Raw genomic sequence first — 16,959 nt, 5'->3', positions numbered from 1 at the left:
AAATGGAATCTCACAATCAAGTTAAATGACGAGCTCGCCTTTGTCTCCATTGCTGGGATGGGGTCCATTTGGGAGGGTCCCCTGTTTAGTCCATCCCAGGCTTCCTTGCCTGTCCATGCACACACACACACACACGCACACGCATGCACAGACATAGACATAGCCGTGAACTTCCCTGCGGAATAAGAAAATAAAATAGCTATGCTCCCGGCTCCCACAAGCTGTGTGGCAGAATGGCCTTCCGGCATAAATAAAAATAAACCCCAGACGCTGCTTTTCAATTGGAGGATTAGCCTAAATGTTGTGAAACAGAAAGCATGAAATATGCATTGGAGCAACAGCTCTCCCCGCGCTTCGGCCGCCCTGGCCGGCTCGCGGCTGCTTGTTCCCACCCGGCGAGGCAGCTGATGATTTGTGCAGAGTGTCGGTAAACGTGTTATGAAATTATTAATGCTCTGCTCCCCGGCAAAGGACAATGGCCTATTGCCTCTTAATGTGCTATCTGCAGCGCCAGTTGGAGCACATTAAATGGGGATTTCAGACACTACAAACCTTGCATTTCTTTCTCTCCTCTTTCCGCCCCAGGCCTCTGTGAGCTCCCAGAAGCCACCTGGAAGCCTTGAGCAGGTGGGTATGTGGTCAAAGCTGTGATGACCCTGGAGGTTCCAGGGGAGTCCATGATGGGCCAGGGAAGCCCCCAGGGAGCCCCTAGAGCCACTAAGACTTTTGTCCTTCCTTGGGCAGAACTGTGTCTTTGCTGGGGCTAAGGGGGCCTGACCTCAGGGAAGCTGGACTTGAGGGGTGGGCAGGGCTGGCAGGCTCCCTGCTCTGCCCTCAGGTGACATCTGCAGGGGGATGCTGACACCAGACCTCCAATGGATCCTATCATTTTTGCACAATGTTCTAAAAAGGTTGGGCTTCCCTTGTGGCTCAGCTAGTAAAGAATCTGCCTGCAATGCGGGAGACCTGGGTTTGATCCCTGGGATGGGACAATCCCCTGGAGAAGGGCAAGGCTACCCACTCCAGTATTCTGGCCTGGAGAATTCCACAGACTGAATAGTCCTTTGGGCTCGCAAAGAGTTGGACATGACTGAGCGACTTTCACTTTCATTTTCACCTAAAATATTGAGGAACTTCTCTGGTGGTCCAACGGTTGACTTAGCACTTCCAAGACGGAGGCTGGGGTTTGACCCCTGGTTGGGGAACTAAGATCCTGCATACCTCTTAGTGTGGCCAAAAAACCAAAACAAAACCAAAACCTAAAAATATTGATCTACATTTGTAAGTGATGTGACTACACCAAAGAAGCCCAGGTTTCTGACATCCTTGAAATATCTGGGCCCACAGTCACACAAAGTGATGGTGGCATGTCCCCTTTAGGGACATCTGTTTTTCCAATCACTCCAGCCCCTTTCTACTAGGTCCCTAAAGTAGGCTGAACAGTACCCCCATACCCAGCCCCTATTCATGTTCATCTGGAACCTGAGAAAATAGCCTTATTTGGAAATAAATTCTTTTCAGATGTAATTAGTTAAGATGGGATCATTCGGGATTACTGTGAACCTGAATCCAATGACTGGGGACCTTCTGATAAGAGGAGAGGACAGAGACACAGAGACAAGGCCAGGCAGTTGCTATTGTCCGACTCGTTGTGACCCCATGGACTGCAGCACACCAGGCTTCCCTGTCCATCACCATCTCCCAGAGTTTGCTCAAATTCACGTCCACTGAGTCAGTGATGCCATCCAACCATCTCATCCTCTGTCATCCCCTTCAATCTTTCCCAGCATCAGAGTCTTTTCCAATGAGTCAGCTCTTTGCCTCAGGTGGCCAAATATTGGAGCTTCAGCTTCAGCATCAGTCCTTCCCATGAATATTCAGGACTGATCTCCTTTAGAATTGACTGGTTTGATCTCCTTGCTAGCCAAGGGACTCTCAAGAGTCTTCCCCAGCTTCACAGTTCAAAAGCATCAATTCTTCAGCTCTCAGTCTTCTTTAAGGTCCAACTTATATCCGTATATGACTCCTGGAAAAACCGTAGCTTTGACTAGATGGACCTTTGCCAGCAAAGTGATGTCTCTGCTCTTTAATGTGCTGTCTAGGTTTGTCAGAGATTTTCTTTCAAGGAGACAGACAAAGGCAGAGGCTGGAGAGATGCAGTTATAGGCCAAGGATGCCAAGGACTCCTGGGTCCTGCCAGAAGCCAGCAGAGGGGCACGTGACAGTCTCTCTCAGGGCTTCTAGAAGGAACTGACTCTGCCAACACCTGATTTAGGACTTCTGGCTTCCAGAACTGTAAAAGAATACATTTCTTTCTTTCTTTGGCCATACTGAACACCATTCAGGATCTTAGTTCCCTGACCAGGAATTGAACTTGGGCCTCTTGCAATGGAAGTGCCAAGTCCTAAACCAGGGGACCACAGGGGATTCCTGAGAATAAATATACATGCTCTGAAGCCCCTCAGTCTGTGGTAGCCTGTTACAGTATCCCTAGGGGACTATGCAGCTTCCTTCCCTTCTTTGCACGGCCCTTGTTGCTGTTCAGTCGCTAAGTCGTGTCTGACTTTTTGTGACCCCATGGACTGCAGCACACCAGGCTTCCCTGTCCTTCACTATCTCCTAGAGTTTGCTCAAACTCATGTCTATTGAGTTGGTGATGCTATGCCTCCTTCTCCTTTTGCCTTCTGTCTTTCCCAGCATCAGGGTCTTTTCCAAAGAGCTGACTTTTTGCATCAGGTGGCCAGTGTATTGGAGCTTCAGCTTCAGCGTCAGTCTTTCCAATGAATATCCAGGGTTGATTTCCTTTAGGATGGACTGGTTGGATCTCCTTGCTGTCCAAGGGACTCTCAAGAGTCTTCTCCAGCACCACAGTGCATGGCCCACCATCTAGGTACTTTGAGTTCAACCCTCTTTAACAGTGGTACATCACCCATATTCCCCAAATCCCTTACCTGGAGTCCTGCTCCCCCTTTTGGACAGAGGTCCTCTGCCCCGCCACTGCCTGGCCAGGGCCTCCTGCTGGCTCTGGGCTTCTCCTGACCCTTCTAAACAAACCATCAGGTCATGGGGGAAGGCAGTTGGGGAGAAGCCAGAAGGTGTCACGTTCAGAGCTCTCAGGCCAATACAGGATCTACACCCAACCCCCTACACCGGGCTCACTTGTGATTCTGTTTATAGCCTCCAAAGAGAAAAACTGTAGAAAGGAGAGGGCTTGGGAGTCTGATGTGACCTGGCCTCCTGAGTCCGTAGATGTGCCCCCCAGCTGGAGTGTCCCCTCTCCTCCTCTTGTTTGTTTAGGGGCCCTCTGCTTCTTTCTCTGAAGGTGGTGGGTATTTTTCCAGAACATGAGTACTTCTCCGATGGTTCTCCACCTGGCCAGCCCTGTGGGCATAACCTGCAGCATTAAAAACAGATGTGTCCAGGGCTCAGCTCCATGCTCGTGTGCTCAGTCCTGTCCGGCTCTTTGCAACCGCATGGACTATAGCCCGCCAGGCTCCTCTGTCCATGAATTTTCCAGGCAACAATGCTGGGGTGGGTTGCCATTTCCTCCTCCAGTGGATCTTCCTGACCCAGGGACTGAACTCGAGTCTCTTGCGTCTCCTGCATTGGCAGGAGCATTCTTTACCACTGAACCACTTGGGAAGTGCTTTATTCACCTTAGGAACTGAGTCAAAATAATGACTCTCTGTTTTGTTATGTTCTTGCAGATGCTTCTGCTGTGGGTCAGGGTTGAAACCCACTGGCCTACAGGACAGGGTCTTGGTTTGGGTTCCCCAGAAGTAGATTCTTCTTCTTCTTCTTCTTCTTTTTTTTTTTTTTAACTTTTTGGTCACACCACGTGGCTTGTGGGATCATAGTTCCCTGATCAGGGAACCTGTGCTCCCTGCAGTGGAAGCGTGGTGTCTTAACCACTGGACTGCCAGAGAAGGAGTCACACATTTATTTAGGAAGTGACCCCAGGAACAAGGAGTGGGGGATGAGGCAGGGGAGGAAGGAAGCCACCAGGGGATGCATGAGAGAGCGGGTTACCACTGCGGGCAGCTGGAACTCAGGGAACCAACGTGGATCTTACCTGAGAGGGGGGAGGTGGGCATCTATTCCTTGAAGGCTGCTTCTGCGGCAGGAATTCCCTGACACTTCCACCTGGCCCATGTTCAGGCATATTCCCACAGCCAGGAAGAAAGCCTCAGGCAGCGCTGCATGTATTCTCAGTGATGTGCCTGCCAGCATGTAGAGGTGAACGCCCAGGGAACAGGCCGAGGTACCAGCAATGGCGGCTTCAGGTGGACAATAACAAGAAAAGTCATAGCCAACCGGCTGGGATGGCTCCGAGGTGCCGGGTGACCCCTGAGTGAGGACTCACAAGTTTTCTCCAAAGGTCTGCAGCACGGTGGACAGTAAGCTGAGCCACGTACACTGAGCTACGCTGCAGAGGCTGACAAAGGGCACACAGACTCCGAAAGGAAGAGGCAGCCGGGTGGTCTGGCTCAGTGTCCTTCACTGTCTGCCCCAAGCCTCCCTGCCTGGCTTGAGCCTGTAAAGGCAGCGGGTGCTCTCTCCCAGCCCATCTCGAAGTCATGTCCAAGAGGGCAAGACCCAGGGTGGGAGGGTACCCTCTGTCACCTTCAGAAATCTGGCTTCTGGTTGAGAGAAGGCCACTTCCTCCCATGAGCCACACCAGGCATGACTGTGCCTTTGGGGAGACCCCCATCTTCTCCTCTCCCCTGTGGCCTAAAATGCCAACCAAGTGCCAGTGTGACCCCTGGAGCTTGCGCACAATCTGCAGGACATTTCACGCCTGAGTGTGGCTGTGGCTTCTGCCCTGACATTCAAGGTTTTGGTTATTGCCTGAGCGTACAGCAGACGTAAGGGTCCAGGAACAAAATGATTTAGATCCCTGCCCTCAGAGATCTCCTTGGCCAGCCTGCCGTGATGCCCAAATTTCCTGCCACCATTTGTCACTCTTCCGCACCAAGGCCCGGACAGCATGTCCTTGTTCAATGCAAATTTGTCACCTAGCTGGAGTTAACACATTAATCCGCCAACACCAATTCATCAACGACTTTCACTTTAGTGGTGAGCAAGGCGATGAGGTAATGGAACACTGGACAGGTGAATTTTGATGAGGAAGGAGCAGGAAGGGCAGACTGTGAGTCACAGCTGGTGAGAAATGGCCCTGATCGGGGCTGGGGGGTGGGCTAGGTGAGCAGCAAAGGGGTGGGGGTGGAAGCGGGGAGGCTGGGGCCTGGTTGGACCAGACAAGGACTGGATGAACCAATATAGAGGTTTCCTCTTCTGGAAAGGCCCTCGGGGTCATCCATGTCCTTCTTCACATGGCCTGAGGCCTTGGGCTCTTCCCAGCCTGGGCCTTCCCTGGCTATGGCTGGCCAAGCTGGTCTGGCAAGTGCCCTTCCTGCTTGAGCAGCATCCTCAGATCCAGGGTTGGTTCTTGCTCGGGGTGCTCACAGGGGCCACTGACCTCTCTCTGCAAAGGCAAACACCTCTCCAGGGTCAAGAAGTGGAAGCAGGGTAGGTGGGGGTGAAGGGAGGCCACGCATGCTTTCTGGAGTTGGAAGGAGCCTTAGTGAACCTCACGTGTGCCTGCCAAGTCGCTTCAGTCGTGTCAGACTCTTTGCGACCCTATGGATTGTAGCCTGGCTAGGCTCCTCTGACCATGGGATTCTCCAGGCAAAAATACTGGAGTGGGTTGCCATTTCCTCCTCCAGGGGAATCTTCCTGACCCAGGGATCGAACCCGTGTCTCCTGCGGCTCCTGCATTGCTGGTAGATTCTTTACCGCTGAGCCATGGGGTGGGGTGGGGCAGGGTGAGGGAAACCGAGGAGTCCCCTTGACTTTCAGGTATCACCCGCTGGTTAACGGAAGGTCTGAGACTAGAACCCAACCCACCTGCCCCTGTTTCTGGGCTCAGAGGAAAAGCCTCAGTGTCACAGGCCGTGTTCAAACAAAGGAAGCAAAGGAGAGCTGCTGCAGTCTGTCCAGAGAGGGCCAAAGGATGGGTGAAGGTTGCAAAGCGAAATCGTGGGTGTGAAGGGGCCGATGCAGAAGCCCTGTGGCTGCAGAGGCAGGAGCAGCGACCCGAGGGAGGGCCCTGGCACCGGGCATAAGGGGGCAACCTCCTCCTAGCGCTGACCTCCTCTGTGCTCTGCAGGAGCCCGAAGCAGCCCTCGGCCCTCAGAGCTGGTGGCACCCGGCATGCTTCCGAAAGCGGGGCCTGGGGAAGTTGCAGGGCTGGAAGGAGGCTCGGGGACGCCCGCTCGCCCGCCCGCCTTCCCACCCCGGCGCCCCGCCTCGGGCCAGGAGAGCGCGCCGCTGGGCCGCGGCCACGAGGTGGCGCCGGCGCGCCGAGGAAGCGTGGCGGCCGCTCCCGGGCCGCCCCAGCCGCTACTCGGCCGCCTCCTCCGAGGAAACAATGCGGCGCCTCCGGGCGTAACGCAGCGCGGGGCTGGACACCCGACACCCGAGCGCGGGCAGCGGAGAGAGCGGGCGGCAGCGCGGGCGCCGGGCGCCCTCGCCGGGGGCCATGGGCGCGGCGCGGTACGCGGCCGGGAAGCGGCGCGGCGCGGAGGCGCGGGGGGCCGGGGCGCGGGGCCGGGGCCGCCGCTAGCCGGCACCGAGGGCGCGGGCCCGGGCGGGGATGAGGGCGCCCGCGGCGGGGAGCCCGTCTGCGCGTCGCGGCGCCGTCCCGCCCTGCGAGAGAGCCCGAGCAGGCAGACGCGCGGCCGGCGGTCTGGGGGCGCGCCGCCTCCCGGCCTCCAGAATGTGAAGCGGGAGGGCGGAGACGCAGAGACGGCCCGGCCAGGCGCCCTCGCCGGCCTCCGGCAGCCGCGCCGCTCCCCGGCCCCTGCCCGCCGAGCCCCCGCCGACCCCGCGGGCCGCGAAGCCGCCGGGCCCCCGCGCCCCCTCCTCGCCTCGCTCGGGCCCGGCTTCGGCCCGCAGAGGGTTCGCTGCCAGGAGGTGGCCAGAGCCGAGCTCGGGACCGTCCGGCCGGCCTCGCCCTCGGCTTCTCGCCCGGACAAGTTTGAACAATGATCACAGTCAACCCCGATGGGAAGATAATGGTCAGAAGATGCCTGGTCACCCTGAGACCCTTTCGGTAAAGTTCTTTCCCGTTGGCGCGGGGAGGGCTTTTTCTCCAAGGGGGCGCGGGGTAGGTGGGCGAGGTCAGTCTCTGCGAGGGTGCCTGTCCCTAGGGTGTCCCAGTAGCAGAGCGGGGCGGTTTGTGCTTCCACCCTTGATGGTGGCCAGCGGGGCTGGGAAAGGCATGGAGCTGGGGTCCCGGTTCGGGTGGGGAGGGTGTGTGATTCTGGGCCGTGTGGACCGAGTTTGGTCTAGATTCGGAGAGGACTGGGGTGCGAAGGTGGGAAAGGGGGCAGAAATCACCCATGTTGTGGTCCTGGGCCGGGGAAGTTGCCCCAGCCAGGGCGCCCCTTCCCTGCCTCTCCGGTCCTTCCCCACCTCGAGATCGGCCCCATCCCCGCGGCAAAGTTAGCGCTCGGAGCGGGGTGGCATCCCCACCCGGCCTGGCCCGCCCACCCCCTCCGCCCGAGCCACCCTCTTTGACCCCGCCTCCTTCTTGCACTCCTTTTCTCTCGGCGGGGTGCGGGCTTCTGTCCCACGAGAGGGCCCCGAGATTGTGGCAAAGACCCCCCACCCTCTTCTACTGGGAATTAGATCCCGGATCGCGGGCCTTGGAGAGATTGGGGAAGGGGCGGCACTGTGGGGAGGAGGGGTGGCCAGAGCGTGGAGGCAGGATGGAAGACAAGACCGACCTCCTACTCCCACCTGGGCAGTCCAGGTCAGGCAGGGCTATGGACTCTGGGGCGCTGGCTGGGCTCTGCGGGTCCCACCCCAGGGACCCCCAGAGCCTGGCGGTTCCGGGGCAGCTACGGCTCCTCCCAGGTGCTGTCGGAGCCGGGCCTGCAGCCAGGGTTGGGGGGCTAAGCGATGAGCGCCTAGCAGAATTAGGGTGTCATCTCATCCAGAGGCTGGACGGCGGAGGTCTCGACGGAGAGAGCTGCGGGACCCGGGGCGGAGAAGGGGGTGGCCTGACTCCAGATGTGGTCACAAGTGGGATTTGAGTGCAGGAGGGAGCCTGTGAGGGTGGGAACTGTACAGGCAGATATGCCTGAAGTTTAGGGTGCAGGAGGGGCCGGATTGGAGCCCCTCCACTCTAGACCTGAGGCGGAGATGGGGGACCCCTCCTATGCTCCCCACTCCAGATGGGGAGACCGTGGTTCCCACCTCCGGGGTTGCCTCCACCCCTTGCTCCCACCCCCCAACCCTGGCCTATTGTGCAGAGTTGAGGAGACAACCTTTAGGGCAACAAGGATCAAGCTGGATCATGCAAAAAGACTACAGAACCGGGGTCCCCAGGGTAGAGCCTTGGGCAGGTGATTGGGCATGTCAAAAGCCCCCACTCCCCTAAAGTTCCCCTGCAAAGCAGGGTGGGAAGCTCTCATCTCTGGAAAGGACTTTGTTCCTTCAGGGAAATCCTCAAATCCCTAGCCAGCTGGACAGTCCTCAGCCCTGTCTCTCCCACCCAGTGCTGGCCTATCCCTCCAGGCCTTGGGAAGCCCAGCCGCTGACTCCAGCTTGGCTGGACATTTCGCAGCACGGTTGAAGGTGGTGGCTGACCACAGCACCATGGACAGCACCAGCTCGCTTAAGCTCCTTCCCTCTGGAGTCCTGCCTCTGTGGCTCTTTCCTAGAAACAGGATTCAGAGGTGGGATTGCCTAGGTTCCCCTTCCCTCCCCCTCGGGTTATGTAATTTCACCTCAGGGTAATCCTAGGCTGCCCAGAGGCCCACAGCCACCAGTGAAGTCTTCAAATCCGTTTCACATGGTTGAGGGTGGTGGTGTTGCGTTTACAGCTTCCAACCATATCACCTCTGTTTGTTCATCCTGCAGGGCAGACTGCTCCTGTTGGTTTTCCCAGAGTCTCTGGCAGGGTCCTTACTCCCTAGTTGCTTCTGGAATGTTGCTTGAATAGATACAAAGGTGGACAAAATCATCTTAATTTGAATCTACTGTAAATGGCCCCAGGATTGGGGTCTGGCAGAGAGAGATGCAGCTGAGGTATTGGGGCTTGAGGTTCTGTGCTAAAGGCCTAGGTACCTTCTCATAGCAGGATTTTGGACCCTGGCAGTCCAGTTCTAAATATGAATACCCCATAGCTGGGGAAGGGGAGGGGGGAGTGGGGAACAAGAAACTTGGAGAGACCCATCTTTGTCCTCAGGCTGTGGGGACAAACTGCTTTTCTCCAGGATCTTCTTGAATGTCTGACCACCCTCCCCCTACAAGGTCCCTCTGACTGCTAGCCTGAGACCAGCCTGGCTTCATCTTGGGGATCCAAGGGCCAGAGCGCCACCCCCACGCTTGGTGGAATTCAGTGAGGGGTCTCTGGGAGGTGAGGGAGCTGGGGGAAGCTCCCTTTTCCATTTCTGCTTTGGGGTTTGTTCTGCTCCCCTCTCTGATTTAATCTCTAACGGCTTCCTTTAAATATGGGTTGGGAATTTTGTTGTGCTTTTATTTTCTTCCACAATTATGTGTTTTCTTTAATGGACCAAATTTTAATTAAATACTGCTCTGCCAGTTTCAGATAATGAAGATTAAAATGCATAAAGCAAGTCTTGCACAGAGATACAAACAAATGTGGGGTTGAGGATGGGGGTGGAGGTGGGGGATGGAGGTCTCTGGCGTGACTTGTGGGGTTCCCCATGGTGAGGCTGGCTCCACCAGAAGTGGGGTTCTTCACCCTGACCTGGAGGGAGGCTGCTCCCCTTTCAGCTCTGCCAGCTCGGCAAGTCCTCAAATAGAGTCAAGGTGCCAGAACAGCTTCCACCTCTGCTGCCCTAAGGCCGGATTGGCCCAGAATGTAGCATAGGAGCAGCAGGAGCCTGGGGCCAGATGTGACAGTGGTTTCCCTGCTGGGTGTCCCCCGGAGATTCCCTAGTGCCACTTGGCATATAATCAAGTGCTACGTGTTGAAGTATAAACAGTTGTGTTTTGATCAACTCCCCGGAACACTGTGACAGCACACACTTGTGTGACACTCTTTACACAGGGGTTGACTTACTCTGACCAGTCCGTGGTGCAAGCTCCCATGTGCCTGCCTGGTGAAGCTGTGGGTTAGGGAGAGTCTGGACACAGAGGGCGGCCACATGACGCTGCCCTTCTAGACGTTACCATCTGGTAGTAACGGGCGCCTCCCCTCCACCCCTACCCCCACCCTGAACATGACAAGGCAGTGTTCAAGCGAGCTCATGACTGGTTGCAGCAGCAAGGCCTGTGTGCACAGGAGCTGACCGTGTTCCAGGTGACTGATGGGATCCAGGTGGGTTTTGTCTGGACCAATTACTTGCCCTCTAACTGGCACTGGGTTCTGCTGTCTTCAGCTATAGCAGTGGTCCTCAAACTTGAGTGTGTATCTGGATGATCAGGAGAACCTGTTCATCACCCGGTCACACCCCGTGCCACGTGAGCTCATCCAATCTGACCCCTGAAAAGAGTCACGCCTCTCCTTCTGTTTATCCCCCTCCCAAAGTGTGTGATTCCCTAAGCTGGGGACTGGGGCCCAAGAATGAGCATTTCTAATGAGTCCAAGCTGATGCTGATGCTGCTGGCCTGGGGACCACACTGTGAGGCCCTCTGCTGTCAAGGGCCCAGCTTCTGTCTGCAGGCCAGGAGCTGCCCGACCTCACACCTTGTGTGCCTCAGTGTCCTTCGTGGTTTTTTGTGTGTGGCTCATGGTCACTTCTCTTAGTCCAGCTCTCTTTATCCTGTGTGATGGGAGACCTACTGGCCCGGGAGCTCAGCCCCCTGATCTTTTACTCCTCCGTTTATCCATCCCTTCCTCACTCATTCATTCGTAGGAAGCCCTTACGGCATCAGAGTGCGTGTGCTGACCCGCCCTATTGCTCTCCGCAGGCTTTTTGTCCTGGGCATCGGCTTCTTCTCTCTCTGCTTCCTGATGACGTCTCTGGGAGGCCAGTTCTCTGCCCGGCGCCCGGGGGACTCCCCCTTCACCATCCGCACAGAAGGTATCTTGGTGGGAAAAGAGGTGTAGGGGTTTGGGGTCCTTTGAGCCTCACCCTGCAGGAGTCTTTCTGGGGCTCTCTCTTGGGGGTTTGGCCACCTTGGTGGATGTGTGAGTGGTCGGGACTTTAGCTCTTGACCTGGCTATACTCATCAGCCTCCTTCTGGCCCAGGTTCTCAGGTCAGGAAGGGCCTTTGAGCCAGGAGCTCCCCAGCATCACAAGGGGCTGCCTGTGTTGCTCCACTAGTGGGGCAGTTTGGGGTCTCTGGATATGACCCTGGTCTCTCTGAGACACATGCCGTCTGCCCCTTTGGCCCAGGCTGCGGCCACAGCACAGGCAAGACTGGCCGTGGGCTCATGTGTCTTATCTCCAAGCTCTGTGGTTCTTCGTCCCTGCCCACGTGATACTTGTGAGGCAGGGGAATGGAGGTTCAGAGCGTGGGCTCTGGGGACCAGATGGGCTTGGTTTGTACCTGGTTCATCACCTACCAGCTTTGTGCCGTTGGCCAGGTCACTTAACTCACTTGCGGAGAAGGAGAGGCGTGACTGTTTTCAGGGGTCAGATTGGATGAGCTCACATGGCACGGCGTGTGACCGGGTGATGGTCTGGGAGACCTCCTCCTGAAGGTGGGTCCTGCCCCTCTCCATCCTGCTCAAGGAAGAATGGAGAGCGGTTCAGAAAGTCCTGCTTGGTGTGTCATGGGGGCTCTCCCAATAACTGTGGGAAGGAGGGACATATTGGGGAAACTGAGGCAAGGGGGGGGTTTCTGGAGCTGTTCAGGGGGCTGCTCTGTGGACTCTCCCCTTCCCCCCACTCCCCGGGAAGTCTTTGTTTGACATCCACCTTCTCAAATCCCCAGGCCTCATCTTTCTGACTCCCCTCTTCCCAGTGATGGATAAACCCTCCAGCAGGAGGGGTTGTTGTCTGGGGTGGGTGCTCTAAGGGGCACTTACTCTGCCATCTGGTGTCTCCTGTTTAGATTCATCCCTTCAGTTTAACATGCACTTCTCTAAACTTGCAAAAATCTCCCAGCAGGAATTTCACATTTATTAGTCATTCAAACCTGAATGTAAATGAATCTGCCCCTTCTCTGATTCATGGAGGTCCCTCGGTCTCTTTGAGCCTCCATCTTCTCCTCTGGTAAATGGGGCTAACAATGCCCACCTCCCCATGATTGCATGAGGGGGCATGAAGATAACATAGATGAAGGGTCTTGAGCAGCTTCTGGCAGAGAGTGTGAGCTCCGCAAACATTTACGGGATGTACTGAGTCTGAGACGCAGGAGAGGATGTTTAGGGAAGAGGACTAAGGAGGTGCTAGGACTTGGAAGCTCTGCGTGGGAGACTCCTGAGGATTGAGATTTGAGGAGGGGGTGAGGCAGTTGTGCAGGTGCCCATGAGGAGTAGCTTGGGGACGGGTAGGGGGAGGTTGAGAGTCGGGGGTGGGGTATAAGGAGCGATGTTCAGGCTACCTGGGGGCCACCCCAGGCAAGGGGGTGTGTCTGTTTGGGTGGGCTGCCACCGGGCCTTGGGCAAACTGACCTCTGAAAGGTCAGGGATCCAGGAGGTGGGAATCAGGGGCTGGAGGAGGGGCGTATGGGTGTGCTCATTGCCCTGATGGTGGCCCCATCCTGGCAGCGCTCAGAGGACCAGGGCTTGGGGGGTCTTGCTCTGCTCTGTACTATGCACTTTTGCCCGGCATGGGGAGAAGGGGCCCAGCTCCAACCTAGATCTTGTGTCTAAGGGGAGAGCAGAGCTACCAAGGGGAGAGGACTTGCCCAGGGTCCCTCAGTTAGACTAGAGGCGTGTGCATGTGTGTGTGTGTGTGTGTGTGTGTGTGTTGCACATGTTTAAACTTTCCATCAGAGTATGTGCTGAGTGTGTGCTTAGTCGCTTCAGTCGTGTCTGACTCTCTGCGGCCCATGGACTGTAGCCTGCCAGGCTCCTCTGTCCATGGGGAGTCTCCAGGCAAGGATACGGAGTGGGTTGCCATGCCCTCCTCCTGGGAATCTTCCAGACCCAGGAATCGAACCTAGATTTCCCACACTGCAGGTGGATTTTTTACCATCTGAGCCACCAGGGAAGCCCTTTTCTATCAGAGTATAGTATTCAGAAACTGAACCTGTCTAGGCACTCAGCAACCTAGATCCAGAGACAGAGCATCATCTGTCCCCAGAAGCACCCTCAGGCTTCCTTCCACTTTCCACTTCCCCGCGGACGCCGGGACCTGACATCTAATAACACAGAGGAGCGTCGCCTTCGGACTTTATGAGGATGGCACCCTCTGGCAGGTGTTCGGTTGCCTGCGCCTTTTTTCTCTCCATATTGCATTTGTAAGATTCTCCCCTCTCCTGGCGAGTGGTTGCCGACACTGCGCAGCATCCATTGTGTGACTATGACACAATGTATTTATCCATTCTGCCCCGGGGCGGACCCTGGGCTGTTTCCAGCTTGGGACGTTCCTGAATTGCGCTGCTATGAGCGTTCCAGCACGTGTCTGTGGTGGATACACATGGGCATTTCTGTCGGGTCCACTGGGGCTGGAGCTGCAGGCCTTCTCTGTGTTGTGACACCAGTTCTCAGACCCAAGTGTATCCAAGTCTTTTCACACCTCCCAGGCCCCCTGGGCTGGGAAATTCCTGCCTGGAATGTGGAAGGAAAGGCTGGGAGGGGAGCTGGACCAGGACGGGGGCCTCTGGGAACCCCAGGGAGGTGATCCTGACCCAGTTCACATCCCAGGTCCCATTGTCCCCTCAGTGTCTTTCACGCCCTTGGTTTGAGCTGATTTGCCTGGGGAGACCCATAGCAGGGACTCAGAAGAGTCCCAAGTTTGCGTTGGGGGTTTAGAATCCTGATTCTGTAAAACATGTCGCCTCAAAGGAGACCCTGGGCTTAGAGAGGCCCCGCAGACAACCTAAGAGGTGCCAGCCAGTCTATCCAGGAGCTGCCCGGGGAAGGATGGGTTGGAAATAGGGGACGGTTGGAAGGGGTCTGGGGAGCGAAGTCATGGTGGGGGCTGGGGGTTAGATAGTGTTTTTTCTGAGGATCTGTGCAGGCCCAAGGCAGAACTAGAAGAAGGAAGCCCACTCGGGGTTAGAAAAAAAAATAGAAAAAATAACTTAGAAAAGCCCTCCTCTGGTCAATAACACCATCTGAGCACAAATAGGGAGGTGACCTGTCTTCTCGCCTGTCAAGCCTGTGAGGGGAGTGCGTCCCCACGAGGACATGACTGGGGGAGGGGCAGGGTGCAGGGTTTTCCCTAAAGGCAAGGGAGCCTTCCACTGCCTCTCCCTGGGGAGGCTCTGGGTTCCCCTGGGGGCCAGTTCCTATTCTGTGACGAAGTTCTCCAGTTTGGGGAGAGAAGTGTGAAGGACATCTCATTCTCTATTCTGCACACTCATCCTCACATGCAGGGAAGCAGGAGGCTGAGCAGAAGAGACTTGGACCCAGGAGGAGGGCTAACCTAATTCCCTCTTGCTGTGGTTGGGCCCCACTTGGTGGGAGGATTTTTTTTTTTTTTTTCAATGCTCCCTCTCTAGTCCTCAGGGTGTCCCTGGTGGCTCAGCTGGTAAAGAATCTGCCTGCAGTGCAGGAGACCTGGATTTGATCCCTGGGTTGGGAAGACCCCTTGGAGAAGGGAAGGGCTACCCACTCCAGTATTCTGGCCTGGAGAATTCCATAGACTGTATAGTCCATGGCGTCGCAAAGAGTCGGACACAACTGAGCGGCTTTCACTTCTCCAGTCCTCACTTCACACCCCAATTCCTCTTTGTCGCCTCCTTTTGTCTTAAGAGGAACTTGCTTCCCTTCTCATGACAGAGGACTTGAACTTGTGTCTGAGGCCTCTCGCCCAAGGTCTCTGCAGATTCCCTCGGGGTCCATGTGGCTGTTCCTGGCTCGCCATCTCATCTGGAAGTAGAGGTCAGAGGCCATCTCCGGGGACAGGGCTGCAGGCTGGAAGTGCTTGATTCAGCTGCTTGTGTGTGCCCGGAGATCTCCCAGTGGACTGGCCCCAGCCAGGATTTGAACCTGGGGAATATCAGAGGCTTCCCTGGTGGCTCAGACGGTAAAGTGTCTGCCTGCCTGCAATGCAGGAGACCAGGGTTCGATCCCTGAGTCAGGAAGATCCTCTGGAGAAGGAGATGGCAACTCACTCCAGTATTCTTGCCTGGAAAATCTTATGGATGGAGCCTGGTAGGCTATAGTCCATGGGGTCGCAGAGTTGGACACGACTGAGCGACTTCACTTCAATATCAGAGTCATAGTGCCTTGCTCTGTAGCTGTCTCTGGCCCAGGGTCTCGGTGCTAACGGAGCTTCTCTTCTCAGAGGCTGGCGATGGGTGGGTGTGCCAGGGCCTGCCCTTGTCCCTCACACTGCCTGGAGCTCCCGTGGCCCCAGCTGGTTTCCTCGGTGGCTGTGTGCAGAGAGATAAATGTGTGCCCTTCTCCAGCTGCACAAGCACCAAGTCACGGCTCCCATGTCAAGTGCTTGGGAGGTCTCTTCCATCTAGCGAGGTGGGGGCTCCTTCAGTTTTCAGGAACCAGTGGCAAAGGGTGGGGGTGGGGAGGAGAAAGGGGACAAGGGCGGACAGGAAGGAGAAAGATAGAGCACACATCGGGGAGGGATGGGGCCTCGGTGGGTAATGAAGCACACTCGTCGGTAAATGTGAGGCCCCTTTGCATCTCTCAGCATCTCGGCTTTCCTTATTGATGTGGAAATATGGAGGGAACACGTGTGACTTCTGAGATGTGTCGCCAGGGACCTCACATTAAATACATTTCAATTTGACGGATGCTGAGAGGAGGCAGGTGACCCGGGGCAAGGCGCGTCGGGAGCCTGCTCTGCCTGCAGTCCCGGCTGGCGGCATCCAGGGAGCATGTCGCATGGCAGGGCCTGCCGGCCTGACTGACTGTTTGCTTGGCCTGTTTCCCTCCTGGGACCTGCCCCTGCCTCCTGCAGGGCAGAAGACGTGCTTAGTGCCCTGGAGCTCCTCGGAAGCGATGGGTGGGGATCTAGATGCTCAGAGTAGGTGCTCGAGCCCCAGGTGCTGGGAGGGTATCTTGTGGTCTTCATCCAGTCTGCTGGAGGTGGCCTTCAGACTCATCCGAGAGGGGACTCTGTCTCCTTAGAGCCAGTTTAAAAGCCCTCTGGTCTTCTGGAGTCACTCTGTTGACATTTTTTTTGTTTTTGTGGCCATGCCGCGTGGCATGCTGAATCTTAGTTGCCCGACCAGGGATCAAACCCGTGTCCCCTGCAGTGGAAGCACAGAGTCCTAACCACTGGATCACCAAGGAGGTCCCTCTGTTGACAATTTTAAAGAAGGATGTCTTCGTCCTTCATATGAAGGGCAATCCAGAACCCTCAGGTATCTCCAAGGACTCTAGGGGGCTTATGTCTGTCTCCTTGGACACCTCTTGCTCTGATCTGCTTCTACTGAATTATCCTCCTGGGTGTCTCCCACACTGACCTATTGGGAAGGACACCCCTTACCCCTAAACTCTCACACACGGGTTGGGGGGATTTTGGGGTGGGGCTCGGACCACTGCTCAACACAGTGAGCAGATGACAATTCTCTCTTGGACCCCTGCCTTTTACAGCCCCCTGAAACCCTTCTCCATGGGTCATCCCTTTGGCAATGGAGCATCCCCGTCCTGTCCAGCCCCTCTGAGCCATTGTCCTGCCTTCTGCCCATGTCCCCAGGCCTTGTCCTCTCTCCTGGTCTCCCAGGCTGGGCTGGGAAACTCCAGTCTTCCTAGTTCAATATGCAGAGTCATTTCTCTTTCTCTCTGTCTCATTGCTCTGGGCATCAAGATGATGCTCTGGCCCACCCAGGGATTTAGCAAAACAAAGCAGAGCTCTCTCCCTAAGGAGATTCTGCAGGCTTTTATAGGAACCGTCTTTT

The 16,959-nt window shown here is 56.1% G+C and overlaps 1 protein-coding gene across 1 annotated transcript in view; it reads left to right on the top strand.

The window, feature by feature from the left end:
* Positions 1 to 7,046: 7,046 nt before the first annotated feature.
* The window catches only part of MGAT5B (alpha-1,6-mannosylglycoprotein 6-beta-N-acetylglucosaminyltransferase B), a 66,427-nt gene continuing 56,514 nt past the window's right edge, over positions 7,047 to 16,959 (top strand). Inside the window, exons 1-3 of the mRNA XM_052658242.1 lie at positions 7,047 to 7,114; positions 10,948 to 11,060; positions 14,876 to 14,977. Coding sequence (XP_052514202.1) covers positions 7,047 to 7,114; positions 10,948 to 11,060; positions 14,876 to 14,977 — 283 coding nt within the window. The remainder of the gene's footprint in view (positions 7,115 to 10,947; positions 11,061 to 14,875; positions 14,978 to 16,959) is intronic.

The sequence above is a fragment of the Budorcas taxicolor genome, chromosome 19 (assembly GCF_023091745.1).
Source record: "Budorcas taxicolor isolate Tak-1 chromosome 19, Takin1.1, whole genome shotgun sequence".
Taxonomy (NCBI): domain Eukaryota; kingdom Metazoa; phylum Chordata; class Mammalia; order Artiodactyla; family Bovidae; genus Budorcas; species Budorcas taxicolor.
This window is presented reverse-complemented; position numbering and strand designations above follow the sequence as displayed.